Source organism: Aquarana catesbeiana, linkage group LG11, assembly GCF_042186555.1.
Source record: "Aquarana catesbeiana isolate 2022-GZ linkage group LG11, ASM4218655v1, whole genome shotgun sequence".
Classification (NCBI taxonomy): domain Eukaryota; kingdom Metazoa; phylum Chordata; class Amphibia; order Anura; family Ranidae; genus Aquarana; species Aquarana catesbeiana.
The window spans coordinates 230,435,107-230,462,609 of NC_133334.1; the positions used below are offsets into that span (position 1 = coordinate 230,435,107).

Sequence of the window (27,503 nt, forward strand, 5' to 3'; positions counted from 1 at the left end):
GCAAATGTCCGATGGAGCATACACATGGTCAGATTTTCCGACAACAAGCTCACATCGAACATTTGTTGTTGGACATTCCGACCGTGTGTACGCGGCATAAGTATGCCTTTGTTGTGTTAGAGATAACTTATTAATTGACAACATGGTGTAAAAGAATACCTTTCCATTTTTTTCTACATTTTCCAAAAACTTGTTGCAAAAGAAAATTACATTTTCAAGAGAGTCACTATGCCTTTCAAAAAATACCTACGGATGTCTTCTTTCTAAAATGTGGTCATTTTATGAGTGTCCACGGCTTCCAAAAATGTGATAGGTAGTCAGTCAATTACAGTAGGTACATCATTCATGCTCCCTAAAAGCCCTAAGGTGCTCCTTTGGATTTTGGACCGCTCTATTCATCTAGGCTGTGTAAAAAAGTCTCAAAAGTGGTATTCCCATACTCAAGAGGCAGTGGCAAATGTGTTTTTGGGTGTAACTGTAAGTATGTCTAGGCTGTGTGTGAGAAATGGGGATGAGCCAAAAAAAAAAGTGAAAAATTCCTTTAAATACCGTACCTGGGGAGTGTCTATAGTATGCTTGTAAAGTGGCACGTGTTTCCCGTGCTTAGAACAGTCCCTGCACAAAATGACAATTTTTAAAGGAATAAGTCATTTAAAACTGCTTGCGGCTTTAATGTAATGTGGGGACCTGGTAATATGGATGAAAATCAGTGAGACAAACGGCATGGGTACCGCCCAGTCCATTACCAGGCCCTTTGGGTCTTGTATGGATATTAAGGGGAACCCCGCACCCAAATTATAAAAAAGGAAAGGCGTGGGGCCACCAGGCCCTATATACGCTGAAAGTATAATCTGTTTGTAATTTTGAACTGGTACATTTTTAACGTGTTTAGCTCCAGCCAAAAAATCTATTTAAAGCTTTTTGGAAAACATAGGAAAGGGTTATCACCCCTGTGACATTTGTTTTGCTGTCTGTGCTCCTCTTCAGAAGATTTCACCTCACTTTCTGTCCCAATGACAGAAAATGTTTTTAGAAAATGTGAGGTTTTTAGTGAAACAAGAATTGGTGATAAAGCATCAGTGGAAAGGAGAAACGTTTTCCCCATATTAACTATTACAGGAGAGAATTTCCCTTGCTACGGGTAGATTTCATCTTACTTCCTGTTGTCTCCTTCTGTTTGCAAGTAGGAGTCGTTTGTAAGTTGGAAGTTTGAAATCAGGGGCCTGCCCTATATACTCTGCAGAAATTGTGGCCTTAGGTGTTGGTGTTGCCACAACACTGTAAGCCCTCACAGGGCCCTGCTGTGAAATATTAGGTCAAGAATTGTAATTACATGCACCTGTTGAACAGGGGCAGAAAAATTGGGCCTTTGGTGGTGGTGGTGCCACAACACTGTAAGTCTTCACAGTTACTCTTGGTGGGCGCTGGAACGGGCCCTGCTGTGAAATATTAGATCAAGAATTGTAATTACATGTCCCTGTTGAACAGGGGCAGGAAAACTGGGCCTTAGGCACTGGTGCCACAACACTGCAACCCCTCATAGACACTCTAGTTGAGCGCAGCAACGAACCCTCCTGCAAAAGATTGCATCAAAATTTGTAATTACACGCCCCTCTTAAACAGGGGCTGAAAAATTGGGCCTTAGCCACTGGTGGCAGCACCCAGAACCAAAAATTTTCTTACAAGCTATCAGCATGATCATTGTGGAGGAAAAGGATAATCACTCAGCATCAGCATAGGCAGTCTTGAAGGGATCTGACATAAAAAAAAATTATTCGGTTACATCAGCATCAGGTGCTTGGTAGCTGGTGGTGATCCAAGACTGATTCATTTTTATGAAGGTCAGTCGATCGACCGAGTCCGTGGACAGATGCACCCTGTGATCGGTTACTAAGCCTCCAGCAGCACTGAATGTGCGTTCCGAAAGAACGCTAGATGCAGGACAGGCCAGTAGCTCAATTGCATACTGTGCAAACTCTGGCCAATGATCCATCATCAAGACCCAGTAACCCAGAGGATTTTCGGTGGGAAAGGTGTCCAAGTCAGATCTTGCCCCTAGGTATTCCTGCACCATGTAAAACAGACGCTGGCGATGGTTGCTGGAACCGATTATACCTTGGGGCTGCAGACTAAAAAATTGTCTGAACGCATCGGTCAGACGGCCACCTTCTCCACCGCTCCTCCTTTGACTGAACGAAGCCTCAGCAACACGTTGTCCAGGAACAGGAGTTTGTAACCTCCCAGTCTCTGGGAACGCATTGCACAGGCCTTTCTGCAAGGCCGATATGAATAAACAAAAGAAAATTTATGAATCAGACACTTTGCTTGGATATCATATAGCTATAGACAGATGGGAGTAATGCCCATAGGAGATCTGCCTAATGATGCTAATGCTTGCTAACACCCAACATGAGGGTCATAAGTGGGTGTGTACCTCTGAATTATAATACATATCAAAAAACAAAAGGGAGGAAAGCAAAAAGAATTCTTCAGTGAGGAACCAGCAAGTTTAGCAAAAATATAAATATTTATTATAGAAAAAATAATACCACATATACACCAGATAGTGTCAACAAGAAAATAAGTTGACTGTAAATAGACCAATCACCACCACTAAAAATAAAATAGACAACGTTGTCTAAAAACAGAGAACAACATACAGATGGCCACCACTACACATACAATCACATCTAGTTGGCTAGTTGGACTTGCATCGTCCCATATATAGTGTCTCTAAGTAGAGGTTGGAAGCCAAGAGGTGACGGTATGCAGCCGTGGGTATGGGAATTCCGCTGTGCACACTGCCGTTGGCAAACTTGAATGTGACTTTACAGACAACAGGGGCTGGTAGTGGCACTTGCAGGTGAATGCTCAGCCACAGCTGATAACCATACGTGAACGGCTGTGTGGGTGCTGGGCAGAGGTGCAGGAGGGGGTATGTGCCTGTGTAACTATTGGTGTATGAAGACAGCGTCTGAGCCGGATATAATAAAACGATCTCACCAGACCATAGACATCCAGATACACCAGGCACGTTGAACACTCCAAGCCTCCTCAATGTAAGCGAAGCAGCTGAATCATCCTCTGATCAAGTCAGAGTAACTGGAAAGTCCGTTTGGGTAGATGCCCAACAGGGTAGTGGAAATGAAGGGACGTGGTAGGGTACCGCCAGGATGCGGTGTGAGCCACGATAACTTCCGGGTTCCGTGCTGTAGAACTTTCAGCGGGCTTCAGCGGGCTTTCGGCAGGGCTTGAGCGGCTTCAGCGGAGTAGCAAATCAGATCCCAAAGGCTGGTGGGTGGGTCTGTATGGGTACTACGTCGAACGTAATGGCGTCATGCTGACGCGTTTCATCCGTCAAGGATTTCTTCAGAGCATGCGCAATAGTTGCAGGGAGCGGCTTATATAGTAATTCCAATTGAAGACGTTAATACGTCAACTAGCCGTTGTCTAGGCAACAGCGCAACAGATGGACGGCCATTCAAATCTAAAGACAACAAATAATAGGTTGGGTCCGTCCGTGGGTGCAGTGCCCCCAGCGGAGATGTTAAATAAGACTGGGAAGGTGAAAAGTGGGGGGAGGAGGGGATAGGGTTTTGGTGATGGAAGGAGGGTTTTAGTTAAGAAAAAAGGGGGGGGGAGGGGGGGGAGGGGAAAACCACAATCTGGTCAACTAAATGTTAAAATGGGCAGGGCAAATGCAGAAAGATATGAAGACTCTCCCCCGGCATCTATGGTGTGAGGAATACTGATAAATTACACTCGTTGTTTAACCCATGTGGGGACATACTGTCAAGGGTATATATCCACATTTTTTCTTTCTGGCAGAGAATCCTGTCGAAGTCACCCCTTCTAAGGGGGAGATTTAGCTTGTAGATACCCTTGACAGTAAGTCCCGTAGGGTCCCCACCATGATGATTAAGAAAGTGTAGGGGAATAGGGCGTTCGTCATCATTGCTGAGGATGCTCTGTACGTGTTCACTGATTCTGATCCTGAGTTTCCTTTTAGTTTTCCCCACATACTTTTTGCCACATGGGCATGTGAGCATGTAGACCACTCGTGTGGTATTGCAATTAATAAAGTTATAAATTTTAAATTGTTTCTCACCATCAGAACCAGTGAACACGTCCGTGCGCTCCACATACTTGCATATATTGCATCTGCCACATTTAAACATACCCTTTAAGGGTGGAAGTTGTGTGAGCCAGTTTTTACTGTGTGACCTATGGTATTCTGAATGAATCAAGTGATCCCTGAGATTCCGAGAGCGTCGGGCAGTGAGAAGAGGACGTTCCCCTACTATTTCACCAAGTACAGGGGAGTCTGAAAGGATATGCCAATGATTACCGAGAATGGTCCTGATTTGTTTCCATTGGGAACCATATTTGGTGATAATCCTGGGGGGCCCAAAGTTATCTTGGGAGGCCTTGGGCTTTTTCCTAACGAGAAGTTGCTGTCGATCAGTCTGGACAGCTCTTTTTTTGGCTGCTCTGATGGACCCATGGGAGTAGCCCCTATCTCGGAATCTGTCATATAGGTCCCTGGCCTCTGTGTTGAAGTCCTGTTGTGTGGAACAGTTTCTGCGAACACGGAGAAACTGACCCACAGGAATGCCTCTAATCAGTGATCTGGGATGGTCACTTGTTGCCTGGAGGAGCGTATTCGCTGCCGTGGGTTTTCTGTACGTTTTAGTACTGATCCTCCCATTGTTGGCAACAAGGGTAAGATCCAGGAAGGGGAGGGTATGCTGGTGGGCTGTGTAAGTGAGCCTAATGTTCCGATCATTGGTGTTAAGTTCATCAATGAACGACACCAGTTCCTGTTCTGTACCCCCCCAGATCATGAATACATCATCGATGTACCTCAGCCAGAGGCGACTGTGGCTGAGGTACATCGATGAATGGTAGACACACTCCTCCTCCCACATGCCAAGGTGGAGGCATGCATATGAGGGAGCCCACGGTGCCCCCATTGAGGTGCCTCTAATTTGTCGGTAGTAAGTCCCCATAAACTGGAAGCAATTATGCTCCAATAGGAATTTGAGTATGTCACAGATGAACTCATTTTGATGTCCTAAGTCTGGGAATTTCTTTTGAAGAAAGAATTGAATTGCCTTCAGTCCCCAAGTATGGGGAATTGATGTATATAAGGATTCGACATCAATACCAACCAGGAAAGATCCCTCCGGTAGGACCACGTTTTCTAAATGGGATAGTACATGCCCAGTGTCTTGCACATACGAGGGCAGGTCAATTACCAATTCTTTAATTAATGCATCAATGAATTTACCCGTTTTTTCGAGGGGGCCATTCACTGCAGATACTATGGGCCTACCGGGGGGGTTGGTTAGGGACTTATGGAGCTTCGGTATAATGTAGAAGGTGGGTATGTTAAACTGAGACACTTTGAGAAAATTGAACTCCTTTTTATTGATTAGTTTTTCCTCCAATGCTAGACTGAGCTGATAATTCAGTTCATTAGTAATGTCAGGAAAGGGGTTTATATCAAGTTTAAGGTAAGTAAGTTGGTCACCCAAGAGTCTAAGTACTTCATTTTCATATTGATCCTCTGTAAGGAGGACCAAATTACCCCCCTTATCACTGCCCTTAATTACAATATGGGGGGTCTCCTCTAGTTCTTTTAGGGCCTTTCTCTCATCTCTGGTAAGATTATCTATACCCTTATATGTCCAGTTGACTTTAGATAGGTCTCTTTTAACTTGTGCCAGGAAGAATTCAATGGCCCTATGTTTAGACAACGGGGGCATTTTGTCTGATTTGATGGGTAGGTTAGCCGGACGGGTCAGGACAGCTTGCGCAGATGGCATCTCAGAATCAGAGTCAGAGTCCTCATTTTCTAATAAAAGTGAAACAAGTGCGTCCAGAGCCTCCCTTTCCTCTCTATTCTGAGAGTCCTGATTGATTTCGGTGTGTTTAGATAGATGCCAGTATCTAAAGAGGACTTTTCTTAGATAGAGGGAGATGTCCTTATATACTTCAAACTCATTCATCCCTGATTTAGGGGAGAAAGAGAGGCCCCTGCTGAGTAGAGAGAGATGATGTTGATTTAAGGGGAAATTGGTGAGGTTAACTACCTTCATATCTGTGGAAGAAGCCACTGATAATTTCTGTGTACTTATGTCCTGTATGTTTTCTTTCTCACCTGTCTTTGGCTTTTGCGGATTTCCCTTTGTCTTCCCTGATGACCTGGGGGTGAGTCTGGGGGTATTTTCCCTTTTCCTGTTGCTTTGTTCTTCCCTGTAGTAGTTGGGGGGTTGTCTGTTGGTGACTGGTCCCTCTCTAAAAAAGTCACAGAGAGGTCTCTGCGTTCGCTGTCACTGTCCGTCGAGGAATATTGTTTACGGATAGCCTTAGTATTGGCTGAGCTGTTACTCCTCCCTCTATTTTTTCGTGAACGGCTCCTTCCTTTATGAATTGTGGGATCAAACAGATCACCACTTTCAAGATCAAGTAGATTTTGTTTAAATTTTTCTTGTTTATGGATTTTTAGGTTTCTCTGGGTTTTCTCTACTTCTTTTTTAAGGAGCTCATTATGTTTTTCAAATGAGGGGTCTGTTTTGAAAGGTTCGAGTAAACTGACACTATTATCTATCTCAGTTTGAATTTCAGCAAGTTGAGCATGTTCCTCATCTACAATCAGCTGCATAATTTCCAGACCTCGCCTCATACAGCTAGCCTTCCATGCCTGTATGAAGCGTGGTGTGTGAAGATGTCCGGCTGGGGTCACCCGTTCTCTCAGACCTCTGGGGACAATACCGTTTTCAATATGGGATTTTAATGAAGAGATGTCCCACTTCCTATTCAGGAATTTAATTGTCAATTTTTTATGGTTCCTGAAGAGGGTCTGGAGAGACTCCTCACATGAGTTTGGAGCCGACTGTTGAGAGGAGAAGGCAGACTGAATTTCTCGATCGATATCTTCATCAAGGAGATAGGCCATAGCATGTGGAGGGGAAATTTAGATGTCCAGATGTGGAGAAAGAGGGGGAAGGAAAAAGGGGGGGGCAGGAGGGGAAGGGGAGGGAGGAAGGGGGGTGGAGTGCACCCAAGGACGGGCCCACTTATAAAAAGTGTGTGGTCAAGGTACAGTCTGGTGTGCGTGGTAGCAAAGTGAGTTTCATAGAGGAAGGGAAGTCTAATCCCACAAAGCAAATATGAATAAACAAAAGAAAATTTATGAATCAGACACTTTGCTTGGATATCATATAGCTATAGACAGATGGGAGTAATGCCCATAGGAGATCTGCCTAATGATGCTAATGCTTGCTAACACCCAACATGAGGGTCATAAGTGGGTGTGTACCTCTGAATTATAATACATATCAAAAAACAAAAGGGAGGAAAGCAAAAAGAATTCTTCAGTGAGGAACCAGCAAGTTTAGCAAAAATATAAATATTTATTATAGAAAAAATAATACCACATATACACCAGATAGTGTCAACAAGAAAATAAGTTGACTGTAAATAGACCAATCACCACCACTAAAAATAAAATAGACAACGTTGTCTAAAAACAGAGAACAACATACAGATGGCCACCACTACACATACAATCACATCTAGTTGGCTAGTTGGACTTGCTTCCAGTTTATGGGGACTTACTACCGACAAATTAGAGGCACCTCAATGGGGGCACCGTGGGCTCCCTCATATGCATGCCTCCACCTTGGCATGTGGGAGGAGGAGTGTGTCTACCATTCATCGATGTACCTCAGCCACAGTCGCCTCTGGCTGAGGTACATCGATGATGTATTCATGATCTGGGGGGGTACAGAACAGGAACTGGTGTCGTTCATTGATGAACTTAACACCAATGATCGGAACATTAGGCTCACTTACACAGCCCACCAGCATACCCTCCCCTTCCTGGATCTTACCCTTGTTGCCAACAATGGGAGGATCAGTACTAAAACGTACAGAAAACCCACGGCAGCGAATACGCTCCTCCAGGCAACAAGTGACCATCCCAGATCACTGATTAGAGGCATTCCTGTGGGTCAGTTTCTCCGTGTTCGCAGAAACTGTTCCACACAACAGGACTTCAACACAGAGGCCAGGGACCTATATGACAGATTCCGAGATAGGGGCTACTCCCATGGGTCCATCAGAGCAGCCAAAAAAAGAGCTGTCCAGACTGATCGACAGCAACTTCTCGTTAGGAAAAAGCCCAAGGCCTCCCAAGATAACTTTGGGCCCCCCAGGATTATCACCAAATATGGTTCCCAATGGAAACAAATCAGGACCATTCTCGGTAATCATTGGCATATCCTTTCAGACTCCCCTGTACTTGGTGAAATAGTAGGGGAACGTCCTCTTCTCACTGCCCGACGCTCTCGGAATCTCAGGGATCACTTGATTCATTCAGAATACCATAGGTCACACAGTAAAAACTGGCTCACACAACTTCCACCCTTAAAGGGTATGTTTAAATGTGGCAGATGCAATATATGCAAGTATGTGGAGCGCACGGACGTGTTCACTGGTTCTGATGGTGAGAAACAATTTAAAATTTATAACTTTATTAATTGCAATACCACACGAGTGGTCTACATGCTCACATGCCCATGTGGCAAAAAGTATGTGGGGAAAACTAAAAGGAAACTCAGGATCAGAATCAGTGAACACGTACAGAGCATCCTCAGCAAGGATGACGAACGCCCTATTCCCCTACACTTTCTTAATCATCATGGTGGGGACCCTACGGGACTTACTGTCAAGGGTATCTACAAGCTAAATCTCCCCCTTAGAAGGGGTGACTTCGACAGGATTCTCTGCCAGAAAGAAAAAATGTGGATATATACCCTTGACAGTATGTCCCCACATGGGTTAAACAACGAGTGTAATTTATCAGTATTCCTCACACCATAGATGCCGGGGGAGAGTCTTCATATCTTTCTGCATTTGCCCTGCCCATTTTAACATTTAGTTGACCAGATTGTGGTTTTCCCCCCCCCCCCCCTCCCCCCCCCCCTTTTTTCTTAACTAAAACCCTCCTTCCATCACCAAAACCCTATCCCCTCCTCCCCCCACTTTTCACCTTCCCAGTCTTATTTAACATCTCCGCTGGGGGCACTGCACCCACGGACGGACCCAACCTATTATTTGTTGTTGTCTTTAGATTTGAATGGCCGTCTATCTGTTGCGCTGTTGCCTAGACAACGGCTAGTTGACGTATTAACGTCTTCAATTGGAATTACTATATAAGCCGCTCCCTGCAACTATTGCGCATGCTCTGAAGAAATCCTTGACGGATGAAACGCGTCAGCATGACGCCATTACGTTCGACGTAGTACCCATACAGACCCACCCACCAGCCTTTGGGATCTGATTTGCTACTCCGCTGAAGCCGCTCAAGCCCTGCCGAAAGCCCGCTGAAGCCCGCTGAAAGTTCTACAGCACGGAACCCGGAAGTTATCGTGGCTCACACCGCATCCTGGCGGTACCCTACCACGTCCCTTCATTTCCACTACCCTGTTGGGCATCTACCCAAACGGACTTTCCAGTTACTCTGACTTGATCAGAGGATGATTCAGCTGCTTCGCTTACATTGAGGAGGCTTGGAGTGTTCAACGTGCCTGGTGTATCTGGATGTCTATGGTCTGGTGAGATCATTTTATTATATCCGGCTCAGACGCTGTCTTCATACACCAATAGTTACACAGGCACATACCCCCTCCTGCACCTCTGCCCAGCACCCACACAGCCGTTCACGTATGGTTATCAGCTGTGGCTGAGCATTCACCTGCAAGTGCCACTACCAGCCCCTGTTGTCTGTAAAGTCACATTCAAGTTTGCCAACGGCAGTGTGCACAGCGGAATTCCCATACCCACGGCTGCATACCGTCACCTCTTGGCTTCCAACCTCTACTTAGAGACACTATATATGGGACGATGCAAGTCCAACTAGCCAACTAGATGTGATTGTATGTGTAGTGGTGGCCATCTGTATGTTGTTCTCTGTTTTTAGACAACGTTGTCTATTTTATTTTTAGTGGTGGTGATTGGTCTATTTACAGTCAACTTATTTTCTTGTTGACACTATCTGGTGTATATGTGGTATTATTTTTTCTATAATAAATATTTATATTTTTGCTAAACTTGCTGGTTCCTCACTGAAGAATTCTTTTTGCTTTCCTCCCTTTTGTTTTTTTCTTTCTGCAAGGCCTTCTGAAGATGTTTCATCCTCTGCTCCCTCTGCGACGGCAAGATAAGGTCCGCAACCTTACCCTTGTAACGTGGATCAAGGAAGGTTGCCAGCCAGTATTGATCCCTCTCCTTGATACCACGAATACAAGGATCCTTCCGCAGGCTTTGCAGGAACAGGGAGGCCATGCAGCGTAGGTTTACTGAGGCATTCAGTTTGGAGTCCTCTGGGTCACTAAGGACGACATGATCCGCAGCCACCTCCTCCCACCCACGTACAAGTCCATGGGTTTCTTGGGACTGTAAATGATCCCTTAAAGACTGCTGCTGATGCTGAGTGCCAGGCTCCACCTCCATGCTGGCACAATCCTCCTCCTCCTCTTCCTGTGTGATCAGCGGGCACGCAGGAACACTGTCTGGATAAAAGGGGCCTTGAGAGCTAAGGAAGTCCTCCTCTTCCTGCCTCTGTTCTGCCTCAAGTGCCCTGTCCATTATTCCATGCAGCGTGTGCTCCAACAGGTGGACAAGGGGGACAGTGTCACTGATGCATGCACTGTCACTGCTCACCATCCTTGTGGCCTCCTCAAATGGTGACAGGACAGTTCATGCATCCCTGATCATGGCCCACTGGCGTGAGGAAAAAAAAAACAAGCTCCCCTGACCCTGTCCTGGTGCCATAGTCGCACAGGTACTCATTGATGGCCCTCTGCTGCGTGTGCAGCCGCTGCAGCATGGCCAACTTTGAGTTCCACCTGGTGGGCATGTCACAGATTAGGAGGTTCTTGGGCAGGTTAAATTCCTTTTGGAGGTCTGCCAGCCGAGCACTGGCATTATATGACTAGCGGAAATGCACACAGACTTTCCTGGCCTGCCTCAGGACATCCTGTAAGCCCGGGTACCTGCCCAAGAACCGCTGCACCACCAAGTTAAAGACGTGAGCCAAACAGGGCACATGGGTCATTTGTCCCTGTCGGAGGGTGGAGAGGAAGTTGGTGCCATTGTCACAAACCACCATTCCTGCCTTAAATTGGCGTGGAGTCAACCACCTCTGAACCTGCCCCTGCAGAGCTGACAGAATCTCTGCCCCAGTGTGGCTCCTGTCCCCCAAGCACACCAGCTCAAGCACCACATGGCATCTTTTGGCCTGCGTACTTGCGTAGCCCCTTGAACGCCTATGGAGCACCACTGGTTCCGAGGACAAAGTACAGGAAGAGGCCATGAAGGAAGAAGAAGAGGAGGGGGTGGAGGAGAGAGGTGTGTCAGAATCACCAGTAGTGGCATTTTGGAGGCGTGGTGGCGGAACAACCTCCAACACTACTGCACCTTGTCCTGCATCCTTCCCAGCTGCCAGCAGAGTCACCCAATGCGCCGTGAAACTTAGGTAACATCCCTGTCCGTGCCTGCTGGACCATGAGTCAGCGGTAATATGCACCTTACCGCTGACCGCCCTGTCCAGCGAGGCCAAGACATTGCCTTCCACATGCCGGTCGAGAGCCGGAATTGCCTTCCGTGAAAAAAAGTGGCGTTTGGGAACCTGCCACTGAGGAACCGCACATTCCACAAACTCGGAAGGGGGCAGAGTCTACCAACTTAAAAGGTAGCAGTTGAAGTGCTAGCAATTTTGCCAAGCTAGCATTCAACCGCTGGGCATGTGGATGGCTGGGAGCGAACTTCTTTCTGCGGTACAGCAGCTGGGGCAGGGAAATTTGCCTGGTACAATCTGATGTCAGTGTACCAATAGCAGACTGCCTGCAAGTATTTGGCTGTGACACACCTAATTCTACACCTTCATTCCTATCAGTGCAGGTCTCAGAGAGGACTGAATATATAGTGGGGTTGGAGATCCCAGCTGATGAGGAGCAAGGAGAGGTCCTCTTTGTTCTTTGGTGTGGGTCTTTTAGATACGCTTGCCAACGAACTGCATGGCAGGTCAACATATGTTTGGTCAAGCATGTGGTGCCCAAGCGGGAGATGTTTTGGCCTCGTGAGATACGCTTGAGGCGTATGTTGCAAATAGCAGTGGTGCGATCTGATGCACTCGTCTCAAAAAAGGCCCACACCAAAGAACTTTTGGAATAACGCGCAGAGACAGCAGCGCCCTGCACATGTGGAGCTCTGCGGTGTGATGCAGTCAGTGTGCTGCCCTTAGGCTGGCTCCTGGAGGGCATCCTGCCTCGTTGGTGATGTGCCTCCTCCCTCCTATCAGGCACCCACGTTGAGTCAGTGATCTCATCATCCCCTCCCTCCTCATCACTGGAGCAAACCTGGCAGTATGGTGCAGCAGGGGGAACATGACTGCCAGATTGCTGTTCTTCTTGGGCACCCCCTCTGTCCGGGCTCACGTTACTGCCTTCATCTAGCTCAGTACCATCATCAGTACCATCATCAGAGCCTTCAAAACGCTGGGCATCCTCCTGGAGCATGTACCCAACACTGTGGTCAAACAGTTCGAGGGACTCCTCAGGAGGACATGGTGGGGCTAGGGAAGGAGTCACTGATGCCATTGATCAGAGGGAAGAGGCCACATTGGCAGATGCTTTGCCAGACAAAGTACCCTGAGCCTGGGTGAGAGGATGAGGAGGATGAGGACGGCTTGGTCATCCACTCGACCAAGTCTTCCGCATGTTGTGGCTCAATACGGCCAGCCACATGATGATTAGGATGCACCGTGTCCACGACCAGCACTGTTGCCTCTAAACACAGAGCCTGCTTGCCGTCTTTTATTGGCTTGCGACTGTCTGCCTCTCCTTGTTGGCCTTCCAGACATACTATTGGCCTGCAGTGAGCTGCACAAAACTGGGATAGATTTATATATATACATATACACACATACACCGATTATACTGCGGCTAGCAGAATCAACTGCCTGCCTATAGTATTATTAGTATGAGAACACCTGCACTTGTCTTCAGGTAGCTATACTGTAGGTGCAACTGTGCAGGATACACAGTACAGTACCTGCCTGCCTGTCAGTATATTAGGAAGAGAAGAACAGGATCTAGCTAAACTGAATACAGTGTGTATATGTATATATATATATATATATATATATATATATATATATATATATATATATATATATATATATATATATATATATATATATATATATATATATACATACATATACACACACACACACACACACACACACATATATACACATAATCTGGGATGTATATATATATATATACACACACACACACACACACACACACACACACACACACACAATACACTAACTGCAGCTAACTGACTCGACCTGCCTACTCTATCTAACTTAAATCAAATGATACGGTCTCTCTCTCTCTGTCTGAATGCCGGAACACACTACACAGGGCCACCGTGCAGGCGGCCTTATATAATGTGGGGCGTGTACTAAACCCCCTGAGCCATAATTGGCCAAAGCCTCCTTGGCTTTGGCCAATTACGGCTCTCTGTTTAGACGGCGCTGTAATTGGCCAAGCATGCTGGTCATAGTGCATGCTTGGCCAATCATCAGCCAGCAATGCACTGCGATGCCGCAGTGAATTATGGGCCGTGACGCGCCACACGAACCCATATCGTTCGTAATTCGGCGAACAACCAAACACACGATGTTCGAGTCAAACATGGGTTCGACTCGAACACAAAGCTCATCCCTAGTGAGAAATGACACTTGAAGAAAAAAACATTTTATTTAACTTCTTCATTTTCCAAAAAATTGTAACAACAAATTACAACTTCAAAAAACTCACCATTCCTCTTACTAAATACATTGACATGTCTTTTTTCCAAAAAGTGGTCATTTGGTGGGTATTTGTACTATCCTTGCATATTAAGGCCTCAATATAGGCACTTCAGAACTGATCAATTTTCAAATATATACTGTATGCTATAGTTTCTAGACTCCATAATTTTTTGATGATTAAATACCACCAAATGAAAACTCTATCTGTTTAAAAACACTTTATAAAATTCACTTAGGTACAATGTTACATGGGTGAGTAATTCGCATTCAAAATGTGACAGTGCTGAAACATGAAAAATGGCCTGGACTGGAAGAGGGCGAAACAGTCTGGAGCTGAAGTGGTTTAAATTATAACTAAAGGCAAAACTTTTTCTTTAGTTTTGGACAGAGTGCAGAGGAATTAGAACCCCTGTCAGTTTTTTTTTTTGCTGTCTGTGCCCCAGTTAAGGAGATTCCCCCTCTCTATTTGTCCTGGTTATCATTATGATTGAAAGTAAAAGTAAAAAGGAAATCCCAAATGTTGGGCTGTCTCCAGAAAAGTAATAGAGGGGAAATCTTCCAATTGGGACAGTTCTGGTGGCATGGAGTCCCCAAGGAATTCCCTTAATTTGCAGTGATTTCCTTTCACTTCCTGATTTGGCTGTAAGAAAGGAAGTGAAGCTCTTTCTCCCCAATAGGGCACAAATGGCAAAAAAATAAACCAATACGGGTTATAGCCCTGCCTTACGCTACCCAAAAAAGTTTTGCCTATAGTTTTACGTTAAAGCGGAGTTCCACCCACTTTTGAGAGGTGGTCGCCACCCCTCGTTTTTTGGATATTGAAAGAAAAAATGTTTTTTTTCCTTTAGTACCTTTTTTGGAAGTACAAGTGCACTTCCGATTCCATGGCCCAGGACGTCACATCCTCTTCTTTGGCGAGCACCCCCGTTGTCTTCTGGGACCTGTGTGTGTCCCAGAAGACAAGCTGGCCATTCACAAAATGCCGCGGGACTCGTGCATGTGCAGTCGGAAACCGGCAGTGAAGCCGCAAGGCTCCACTGCCGGTTTCCCTTATTTGGAATGGTAGTGCCTGCAACCGATCCGATGGACGGATCTGCCTCGGGTGACCGATATAGCGGGCTCCCTGGACAGGTAAGTGTCCTTATTAAAAGTCAGCAGCTACAGTGTTTGTAGCTGCTGACCTTTAAATTTTTTTTTTTTTTTTGCGGCTGGAACACCGCTTTATGTACAACTAAAGGCTTCTGAATGATAGTCTAAAAAGCCCCAAATCCTGTTAATCTGTGATTGTAAGGGAATTCCAGTACGGCGACTTGCTCATAAATGTGCGCATGCACATAGCTTCACCAATAGAAATGAGCATAGGCGCATTGCTAATGGAAATGAGCATAGGCGCACTGCTAATAGAAATGCACGTGGACGCATTGCTCGAAGGAATGCGCATACGCACATACAGTATCTCACAAAAGTGAGTACACCCCTCACATTTTTGTAAACATTTTACTATATATTTTCATGTGACAACCCTGAAGAAATGACACTTTGCTACAATATAAAGTAGTGAGTGTACAGCTTGTATAACAGTGTACATTTGATGTCCCGTCAAAATAACTCAACACACAGCCATTAATGTCTAAACCACTGGCAACAAAAGTGAGTATACCCCTAAGTGAAAATGTCCAAATTGGGCCCAATTAGCCAATTTCCCTCCCCAGTGTCATGTGACTTGTTAGTATTATAAGGTCTCAGGTGTGAATGGGGAGCAGGTGTGTTAAATTTGCTGTTATCGCTCTCACTCTCTCATACTGACCACTGGAAGTTCGACATGGCACCTCATGGCAAAGAACTCTCTTAGGATCTGAAAAAAAAATGTCACTCTACATAAAGATGGCCTAGGCTTTAAGAAGATTGCCAAGACCCTGAAACTGAGCTGCAGCATGGTGGCCAAGACCATACAGCGGTTTAACAGGATAGGTTCCACTCAGAACAGGCCTTGCCTAGGTCGACCAAAGAAGTTGAGTGCACGTGTTCAGCGTCATATGCAGAGGTTGTCTTTGGGAAATAGATGTATGAGTGCTGCCAGCATTGCTGCAGAGGTTTAAGGGGTGGGGGGTGAGCCTGTCAGTGCTCAGACTATACACCGCACACTGCATCAAATTGGTCTGCATGGCTGTTGTCCCAAAAGGAAGCCTCTTCTAAAGATGATGCACAAGAAAGCCCGCAAATAATTTACTGAAGACAATCAGACTAAGGACATGGATTACTGGAACCATGTCCCGTGGTGTGATGAGACCAAGATAAACTTATTTGGTTCAGATGGTGTCAAGCGTGTGTGGTGACAACCAGGTGAGGAGTACAAAGACAAGTGTGTCTTGCCTACAGTCAAGCATGGTGGTGGGAGTGTCATGGTCTGGGGCTGCCTGAGTGCTGCCGGCACTGGGGAGCTACAGTTCATTGAGGGAACCATGAATGCCAACATGTACTGTGACATACTGAAGCAGAGCATGATCCCCTCCCTTCGGAGACTGGGCCGCAAGGCAGTATTCCAACATGATAACGACCCCAAACACACCTCCAAGATGACCACTGCCTTGCTAAAGAAGCTGAGGGTAAAGGTGATGGACTGGCTAAGCATGTCTCCAGACGTAAACCCTATTGAGCATCTGTGGGGCATCCTCAAACAGAAGGTGGAGGAGCACAAGGTCCCTAACATCCACCAGCTCCGTGATGTTGTCACCTTATGTAGTTCAGCTTGAAACTTGCGAGCAAGCTTGTCATACATAACTGATAAACTGTCCTCTAGGTCCACTTTAGTGAGGTGTGGTGTGTACTCACTTTGTTCAGCAAAGGTGGTAGGAGAGGCTTCTGGATCAGGGGCATCAGGAGAGACGCTCTTCTTGTGGGCGCCATCTTGGGACATCGTGGTCTGTTTCCGTACCTGGAGAAGGTAGTTTGTAAGGGACCGCTGCGCAAATTTTTTTTTTTTTTTGGTTGTTGACATGCACCTCTAGTCCCGCAGGGGTGTTAGGGTGTTCAGGTGGTAAAACGAGTGTTTTAGAGCCCTGGGGAGTTAGTAGATGTCTCCGCTTCCCACGGAGCTCCGCCACTTAGCTTCCTGTCAGTTTCGCGCCGCGCATGCACCTCCAACTGTTTAGTGTTTTGTGTAGGGGGTGTACTAATGGGTGATTTTTTTTGCCTATCCCGGAGTTCTTCTTTAAGGGATATTGCCCGTCTCTGTGATAATTTTTCTTTAAAGTGACACTAAACAAATATCCTTATATTTTTCCAAAAATAATCTATACACTTCCACCACCCCTGTAACCTAATTTTTTAACCATAGATTAGAGTCACTTTAGCATTTCACTGTCTATAAAAATGGAATCTGTGTGTAACATACAACTTAGCTCCCAACTGTCCCTGATTTCGAGGGACTGTCCATGATTTGGGGAAATGTCCCTCTGTTCCTCTTTCCCCCTCATTTGTCCCTCATTTTGGAGTGATCCAAATAGCTGTATATAAAATGCACTTTTTATCTTTCAAAAACTGTTTCCCAATGCTAAACCTTTTTTCCAAATTCTAAATTGCTGCATTTGTACCTTTTTAAAAGCCAATAAAAAGGAATGGCAGTGGTAAAAAAAAAGCCCTTGTGATTTTATTTAACCTTTTTCTTGGGTTAATTCTCCTTTAAAGGGGGTGTGGCAGGGGACTCGTTCCATGCCTACATACGTTTGCTGGTAGGTGTCCCTCATTCCCATCTCAAAATGTTGGGAGGTATGCATACAATATAAACATACCTGTATGAATATATGGACCAAAGGTGAGATTACACTTCTGTGAGTCGAAAGGAAAGCGGAACATGTTTAATCTACAGGCACTGACAATCGGCAATGGCTTTGCGTTGGTAATTGTTCCGTTGTGTGTTATATCAAAGTATTCAACAACAGGGGGATCATCATTATATGTTATCCTGAAGAACAGAGATGTTAGTTTATTTTTTTGTCAGCCTTAGTAACATATTTTTTAAACGTAAAAGCTATATAGCAGTGTACAATGCACATAAAAATGTAATTCATTATATACACATATACTGTATTCATATACAGTACATAGTGTTTGAGTTATAGTATGCTATTGAGAGTGCTATCAGTGTCTAAAGGTAAAACAGGACATACAAAAAAGATAAACTGATTGGTTGTTATATAGTTGTAAAAAAAAGAAGTGTTGGCTTTATTGAAATAAGGACATGTACTTGACATGAACTGAAATGAATTGCAGAATTCTGTAATCTAAAATAGCAGCCTTTCTCAGCCAGGGTTTCCGTGGAGCCTTAAAAGGAGAAGTCCAGTCTGAGCTCGTTTGACTGGGCTTCTCCTATGGGTCACAGGAGTGCAATTTGTTTTGCACTCCTGTGACCCGTTTTCAGCAGAGAGCGGTCTTAAGTCCGCTCTCTGCTGGCATCACTGAAATCAGTCCAGGCACCTGGCGGATCCAGGCTTTATTGTCGTGATGACGCGGTGCCTGGACTGATTTCAGTGATGTCAGCAGAGAGCGACTGATGCCTGTCTTAGCCTCTCAGCGAGCCACTGAGAGCCTGAGATGGCCGCTCCCTGCCCCTCCACAGCTCAGAGCTCCAGTGAGGGCGGGGGCAGAACGGAGAGCTGCTGACTGACAGGCAGCAGCTCTCTGCTAAGGGAGCTGTGAGAACCGAGCCATCAGCGATGACCGATGGCTCGGTGATCAGTGCAGAGGCGTCGGGGGACCGATGCAGCATCGGAACGATGCTGCATCCACCCAGGTAAGTATGATGGGTAAGTAAAAAACAAACAAACATACTTCTCTTTTAAGGTTCCTCCAGAGCTTGCTAAGAGTTCCTTGAACAATGAGCAATTTCTGCCACTTAGATAAGTAACCACTAACAGCATTGATCATTTTAGTTTTCTGTAAGTAGGGATTCTTCCCAATGACCACAAATGTAAGGAGCATCCTTCCCTTTGACTACGGCAGTAATGTACCATGAGCTGTAATTAGGTTAATTATTAGTTGGGGTTCCTCAAACCCAGAAAGTTATTTCAAGGGTTCCTCAATGTAAAAAGGTTTAGAAAAGCTGTGCTATAGTGATGTTTAATGCGCATCTTCACCCTTGGAATAAACTTCCCTCCAATGCACCCCTCCTCCCCTTTTTTTTTAATGAAAAAAGTGTGCCCCCCCCATGCACATCACTTGCCTAGGTGAATGACATGCACAGTGATTGCTGTGCCTCCTGGAATATGCACATAACGTATCCCAGGAAGCATAGCTCTTCATTCACAAAGGAAGTGGGGGGCATACCTAGCGGTGCATCATCGCGCTGGATGAACCCGAAGGAGTCGGGGAGCCTCTCAATGACATCACCAACAACATGGAGTAGCGGGACTGAGCAGTGGCAGAAGATAAGGGAAACTCAGTGGGACAACACTGTATCCTCTGGGTGGGTGAGTATCTGAAATGTGCACCTCCTGGTAAACGGGGGTAAAAAAAAGGGGGGGAGGGGGCGAAGCGGCTTGAGAAGATCCACTTTAAAATGCCTGATGTGTATGTCAGGGCAAAAAAAAACAGTATATATCTGCAATACATGCTCATTTTCCCATCTTGTATCCCTTAAAAATGCTACAAGTACAAAGAAATCCAGTGTGATCTCAGCTTTCAACAGTTTGGGTTTCTGCATTGAATTCCCAATCAGATTTGTCAGCTCTACCTGGTGGACTACAGAACTCCTGCAGGAAATTAAGTAGCCTAATAATGGTGTTTAACAGGGAGTGATTAAAAGCAGTTTCTTGATACAGGAACACGGTTTAAGAAAAAAAACGAGTGCTAGGACATGATTTAGAGACAGAGAAGGGGGTTTGGGTAAAGCTTAAGCACACACCTTAACTACACTAATATAGGGAGTCCCGGAGTAAAAGAACAAAAGGGGACGGACGGACGGCATGACAGGGCTGGACATAGGACAGGCAGGGTATAAGGTAGAGAGTTGTCCCCCTTTAAGAAAAGGGGGGTGGTCGGGAGCCGGGAGGTACTCGGAGGAAGTAGGTGGAGGAGAAGGGGGGAAGTGATGTCAGTCGAGAGCGGAGGAGAAGAGAGATTCCCACCCACCCTCCCGATGTTTGGTTTGTATTTTAGTGAGGCTGTCAGGACAGCCCGGCAGTGGTGGGTCTTTGGAGGAAGAAAAGATGGCTGTGTTATATATATATAACATGGTTGGGACCTATCTGTGGTATGGGGTTCTCAGGTACCTTCTGTTTAACGAGGGGTTAACCAGGAAGGGGTAAAAATGTAGGTCACTGTGAAGGTTGAGAACCGTCTCTGAGTCGGTGGCTTGCAACTGGAGGCCTAAAAAGTTTAAAATAAGTTGGTCGCAGTGACCAAGTTGTGTGTCGTTGCCTTCGAAGATCCCCAAAGTATATAGAGAAGTTGGATAATGGTTATTTTAAATGTCATTTATTGAAATTACGTTAATTGTTAATAAAAGGCCGTAAGGCCATTTTATTCCAAACTATATACAAGACTATATACAAGATTTTAGTAATAAGAATGGTATCATTAGCAGTAATCAGCATTGATTCATGAAGAATGGTTTGGCAAGAACCAATCTATTACCCTTCTATGGTGAGTTGCCATCTAGATAAAGGAAGGCCCGTAGACGTGGTGTATCTGGATTTTGCAAAAGCATTTGACACAGTTCCCCTTAAACATTTACTGTACAAAATAAGGTCAGTTGGCATGGACCATAGGGTGAGTACATGGATTGAAAACTGGCTACAAGGGCGAGTTCAGAGGGTGTTGATAAATGGGGAGTACTCGGAATGGTCAGGGGTGGGTAGTGGGGTCCCCCAGGGTTCTGTGCTGGGACCAGTCCTATTTAATTTGTTCATAAACGACCTGGAGGATGGGATAAACAGTTCAATCTCTGTATTTACAGACGATACTAAGCTAAGCAGGGCAATAACTTCTCTGCAGGATGTGGAAACCTTGCAAAAAGATCTGAACAAATTAATGGGGTGGGCAACTACATGGCAAATGAGGTTCAATGTAGAAAAATGTAAAATAATGCATTTGGGTGGCAAAAATATGAATGCGATCTATACACTGGAGGGAGAACCTCTGGGGGAATCTAGGATGGAAAAGGACCTGGGGGTCCTAGTAGATGATAGGCTCAGCAATGGCATGCAATGCCAAGCTGCTGCTAACAAAGCAAACAGAATATTGACATGCATTAAAAAGGGGATCAACTCCAGAGATAAAACGATAATTCTCCCATTCTAGAAGACTCTGGTCCGGCCGCACCTGGAGTATGGTGTCCAGTTCTGGGCACCAGTCCTCAGGAAGGATGTACTGGAAATGGAGCGAGTACAAAGAAGGGCAACAAAGCTAATAAAGGGTCTGGAGGATCTTAGTTATGAGGAAAGGTTGTAAGCACTAAACTTATTCTCTCTGTAGAAGAGACGCTTGAGAGGGGATATGATTTCAATATACAAATACCGTACTGGTGACCCCACAATAGGGATAAAACTTTTTTGCAGAAGAGAGTTTAACAAGACTCGCGGCCACTCATTAAAATTAGAAGAAAAGAGGTTTAACCTTAAACTACGTAGAGGGTTCTTTACTGTAAGAGCGGCAAGGATGTGGAATTCCCTTCCACAGGCGGTGGTCTTAGCGGGGAGCATCGATAGCTTCAAGAAACTATTAGATAAGCACCCGAATGACCGCAACATACAGGGATATATAATGTAATACTGACATATAATCACACACATAGGTTGGACTTGATGGACTTGTGTCTTTTTTCAACCTCACCTACTATGTAACTATATGTCATGTAGTGTAAGTGAAAAGACAGTAACACGTATATAAAATGCTTATTAAAAAAAAATGGTCCTTAAGTTTCAAAAATAATTTCAAAGAAAATTTGTGATGAACAGAATCGAGCAGAATTAATTTGCCATCTTTCTATATAATTTGGATAGGGTGTGAACAGTTAGATAAACTCAGAGGAAGGAAGGTGACAACAACCTGCACATCTTATGCCGCGTACGCACGAGCGGACTTTTCGACCGGACTGGTCCGACGGACTATCCGACGGACTTTCGGTGGACTTCCAACGGACTTTCCCAACGAACGGACTTGCCTACACACGATCACACCAAAATCCGACGGATTTGTACGTGATGACGTACAACCGGACTAAAATAGGGAAGTTGATAGCCAGTAGGCAATAGCTGCCTTAGCGACGGTTTTCGTCCGTCGAACTAGCATACAGACGAGCGGACTTTTCGATAGGAACTGGGTCCGGCGGAGTTCCGACGTAAAGATTTGAAACATGTTCCAAATCTAAAGTCCGTCAGACTTTCGACCGAAAAAGTCTGCTGTAGGTACGATGAAGCCCACACACGGTCGAATTGTCCGCCGGACTCGGTCTGTCGGACCAGTCTGGTCAAAGTCTGCTCGTGTGTACGCGGCATTATAGTCTATGTTCATTTGTGTTCAGTCTGTGTTTTTGTTATCCTAAAACTAGAACTGAAAATTCTGACTTCATATTTATGAATTTAGGACTTACATTTCATATACATACAAGTCTGGTTTCCAGAGTTCAACCCCTGTTGCCAATATACTTTGTATTGAACAATTCATGACTGGATCCCATCCTACAAATTCATTGTTCCATTCCTGTAAAAAAACAAAATACAAATACATTTGTAAGCTATAACAAACTATAATAACACAATTGACTGTTCATAGAGTTATAAGTGGGTGGATAGATAGATAGATAGATAGATAGATAGATAGATAGATAGATAGATAGATAGATAGATAGATAGATAGATAAGATAGATAAGATAGATAGATAGGATAGATAAAGATCAGAGTCCTTGGGTGACTGTACAGTATATCCATATGTAAAATGAATGACCACTTTATGGGACTACAGCCTGCATTTAATTAAAATTCAAAAGGGGAAAAGTATGTTGTATGTATATACAAAGTATATATTATGCTTTTCTATATATAGTGGTATGCCAATCAGCTAATATTTTTTTGTTTTTCAAATTTTACAGAGATTTTATTATTAGTTTGTTTAATAATAAGGGATGTTTTTATAATGTACTTTCCCCCTTGTTAATATTGTTTCGATACAGGTCATTGTAGTCCATAAAGTAACTATTCATTTTACATATGGATAAATCCCATGTCACCCAAGAACTCTGACCTCTATCTAACATACTGCTTGAGATCTAGCAGACAAAAGTTTTTTTTTGAGATTTTTAATAGTCAATAGTCAAATTTCCCATCACAACATTGATTTTAACGAGACACAAATGCTCAGATTAAAAGCACACACAATCAACCATAAAAACCTGATTGTAATGATATGCAGTGGCGGAATTACCAGGGTTGCTCTTCACACACGACTCTGAGCGGAGATCGTGTGTCATAGAATAATAGCACTGACACCGGCGGCATTAACGTTCTTCTTGCCCGTCTGTCCTCTCTGGCAGGGGATGAGAGAGGACATACAGCTGATCTCACAGCTCCCCCTTCCCTCCCCTTCCCCTCTCCTGTGTGCTTCGCGGGCAGTCAAAAGTGAAGCTAAGGAGCTCACATTTCCCACGGAGCACACAAGAGAGGGGAGGGGGGAGGGGAGCCGCAAGATCGTTTGTGTGTCCTCTCTCATCCCCTGCCAGAGAGGACGGACGGGCAAGTAGAACGTTAATGCCGCCGGTGTCAGTCTGTGCTATTGTTCTATGACACACGATCTCCGCTCAGAGCCGTGCTGTCCTGAGAAGGCAGACGGCACTGATGGAAATTAATAGAAGGCACTGATGAGCACTGATAGAAAGCACTGATGAGCACTGATAGAAGGCACTGATGAGCACTGATAGAAGGCACTGATGAGCACTGATAGAAGGCACTGATGAGCACTAATAAAAAGGCACTGATGAGCACTAATAGAGGGCTCTGAGGGGCACTGATGAGCACTAATAGAGGGCTCTGAGGGGCACTGATGAGCACTAATAGAAGGCACTGATGAGCACTGATAGAAGGCACCATTGAGCACTGATAGAAGGCACCGATGAGCACTGATAGAAGGCACCGATGGGCACTGATGAGCACTGATAGAAGGCACTGATGAGCACTGATAGAAGGCACTGATAGAAGGCACTGATGAGCACTGATAGAAGGCACTGATGAGCACTGATAGAAGGCACTGATAGATTATGTTTGGGTTTACCGGGTGGCCCCGCCCGCCCCCCCCCATTATTTAAGAACCGTCATAAGAGGAGAAGCGTCACACAGCGGGAGCCTCCCACCATTCCATCATGGATGCGGAGCGGCCCGAGGAGAAGAAGGGAAGAAGACGCCGCAGAGGAAGATGCCGGAGGAGAACACCGAGGAAGAACCAGAAGAAGAAGAAGATAGAGGAAGAAACCAAAGGGAGATAGAAGATAGAAGGTAGAAGAAAGAATATAGACGAAAGATGAAGCATTTAATAAAGGAATTGTCAAAAACGGTCTCTTGTCATTTTTAACATTTTTGACAGTTTTTTTGTGAAATGGTAGGGGTACTTTTGTACCCCCTTACCATTTCACACAGGGGGGAGGGCCGGGATCTGGGGGTCCCCTTGTTAAAGGGGGCTTCAAGATTCAGATAAGCCCCCCGCCCGCAGACCCCCACAACCACCGGGCAAGGGTTGTGGGGATGAGGCCCTTGTCCCCATCAACATGGGGACAAGGGGTTTTGGGGGGCTACCTGAAAGCACCCTCCCAATGTTGAGGGCATGTGGCCTGGTACGGTTCAGGAAGGGGGGCGCTTTCTCGTCCCCCCACTCTTTTCCTGTGGCCTGCCAGGTTGCGTGCTCAGATAAGGGTCTGGTATAGATTTTGAGGGGGACCCCACACCATTTTTTTTAAAGGGTTAAGGGTTCCCCTTAATAACCATGCTAGACCTGAAGGGCCTGGTATGGAATTTTGGGGGACCCCCCATGTCTTTTTTTTTTTAATTTTGGTTCGGGGTTCCCCTGTGGTGAATTCCCATGCTGTTTTTATCAATGAACTTTTATGTGTATTGTCGGACCGGCAATTCATTAATAGCCGCGAGTAGTTTTAAATGACTTTTTTTCCTTTGAAATGTCATTTTGCTACGAGAATATGGGTTTGGTCCAAATTTTATACAGTGGGTACAAATTCTCTACCAATCACCGAAATGTCATTTTGCTGTCAGACTGTTCTAAACACGGGAAACATGCGCTCCTTTACTATACTATAGACACCCCCCAGGGACGAAATTTAAAGGAATATTACACTTTTATTGTTTCACTTTAAGCATTATTAAAATCACTGCTCCCGAAAAAACAGCCGTTTTTAAAACTTTTTTTTGCATTGATCCATGTCCCCTGGGGCAGGACCCAGGTCCCCAAACACTTTTTATGACAATAACTTGCATGTAAGCCTTTAAAATTAGCACTTTTGATTATTCATGTTCGTGTCACATAGACTTTAACGGTGTTCGCACAAATTTTTTGCCTGTTCGCAAGTTCTGGTGCGAACTGAACAGGGGGGTGTTCGGCTCATCCCTATTCCTCACCCAATATTGTACAGTATATACTGTATGTGTGCAATGACAGCTGTTTCATGTAAAATGTTTGCAAAAATGAATGTGACTTACCATGCTGAACCAGATCAATGTAGATAAATACTGCAAACTCGTGTCCTGAAAAATAATTATGGGAAGATTTGCCAGGAGTTAAGCAGGACACACAAACACACACACATAATTTTTGTTTCTATTTGATCACAAAGGAATTTATTTAGCCAAGATTCACCAATTTTTCTCAATGAAATCTTTTTTAAACATGGGTGTATTTTAGGTGAAAATTGTGTACATCTTGGGCAAAAAGATTCATAATTAGACTCTAATGTTTTATTTCAATTCAGGATATTTTTATTAGGTGGACATGAGGTTGCTTTTATTTCCTGTTTCCAAAAGGAGACAGTGACCTTTTTCACAGCAAGAGCTGAAGTGACACCTCCAGGGGTGATTGGCCAAGATTAGAGTCCATCTCACATCCATACCTCTACAAATTGAGCAGCATGAAAAATGAATATTTTGTTTGTTTTGGAGAGTTTATTCAAAGATATTTACAGAATTTTGCTGTTCTCATGCCAGTGAGATAAAACCATACTGTGCAAATAGTAAGGTTTTTCCTGTTTTTCTCACAAATTTCTATCTAAGTTCATTTTCTCTCTTGTATTTTTTTAATTTTACCTTTGTATATACTGTATATAAATTATAATATATTATATTATATATATTAATATATATACATATATATATACACACACACACACACACACACACACACACGCACACACGTGGGGAATAGGGATGGGCTGTCTGTTCGACTCGAACATTGGCTGTTCGCCCATTCGCCGAATAGCGAACAATTTGGGTTGTTTGTGGAACACCCTTTAAAAGTCTATGGGAGAAATCGTACATGTCACTGGGTAACCCCGGCATTTCCCCTTGCTTCAGAGGGGGCGGGGTCACCTGTCACATCACGGATGGCCCCGCCCTCGGTTATTTAAGAACTGTCATCCGAGTCGCGCGTCATTCTGCCGGGTGCCTCCTATGGAGGAGGCTGTATCGTTCATGGATCATAGAAGGATTACATCGCTGGAATTTTTTCTTATTTATTAAAGGACTTGTGCCAAGCTGTGTGTGTTTTACCTTTTTTGTCACTTTTTTGGGTGAAACGGTAGGAGTACAATGTACCCCATTACCATTTCACACAGGGGGGAAAGGGGGCTTCAAGATTCAGATAAGCCCCCTGCCCGCAGACCCCCACAACCACCGGGCAAGGGTTGTGGGGATGAGGCCCTTGTCCCCATCAACATGGGGACAAGGTCCTTTGGGGGGGCTACCCCAAAGCACCCTCCCAATGTTGAGGGCATGTGGCCTGGTACGGTTCAGGAGGGGGGGGCGCTCTCTCGTCCCCCCTCTTTTCCTGTGGCCTGCCAGGTTGCGTGCTCGGATTAGGGTCTGGTGTGGATTTTTGAGGGAACACCACGCCATTTTTTTTTTTTATTTTGGCGCGGAGTTTCCCTTAATATCCATACCAGACCTGAAGGGCCTGGTAATGGAATTTTGGGGGACCCCCACGCATTTTGTTTTCTCAGTGACTTTCAATGACTTTTATATGTATTGTCTGGACAGACAATTCATTAATAGCCGGCGCTAGCACTTTTAAATGACTTTTTTTTCCTTTAGAAATGTCATTTTGCTCTCGGACTCTTATAAACATGGGAAACATGCACTACTTTAAAGGCATACTATAGACACCCCCCAGGTACGAAATTTAAAGGAATATTTCACTTTTATTGTTTCACTTTAAGCATTATTAAAATCACTGCTCCTGCAAAAACGGCCATTTTTAAAACTTTTTTTTGCATTGATACATGTCCCCTGGCAGAGGCGTAACTAGAACTTTCAGGGCCCCGATGCAAGAAACCATGGAGGGCCCCCCTGACCCCCGGACAGGGCTCTTTTCTCCGAGCCCGATGGCGGAACACCAGAGCCC

At 44.9% G+C, this 27,503-nt stretch overlaps 1 protein-coding gene across 2 annotated transcripts in view; it reads right to left on the minus strand.

Annotated features, from left to right (window-relative positions):
• Positions 1–27,503, minus strand: part of LOC141112548 (5-hydroxytryptamine receptor 3A-like) — a 129,191-nt gene that overhangs the window by 72,251 nt on the left and 29,437 nt on the right. For both annotated transcript variants that reach the window (XM_073605467.1, XM_073605468.1), the window contains exons 3-5: positions 25,592–25,636; positions 22,485–22,594; positions 17,686–17,858 (exon numbers count right to left, since the gene is read on the minus strand). In XM_073605467.1, coding sequence (XP_073461568.1) covers positions 17,686–17,858; positions 22,485–22,594; positions 25,592–25,636 — 328 coding nt within the window. The remainder of the gene's footprint in view (positions 1–17,685; positions 17,859–22,484; positions 22,595–25,591; positions 25,637–27,503) is intronic.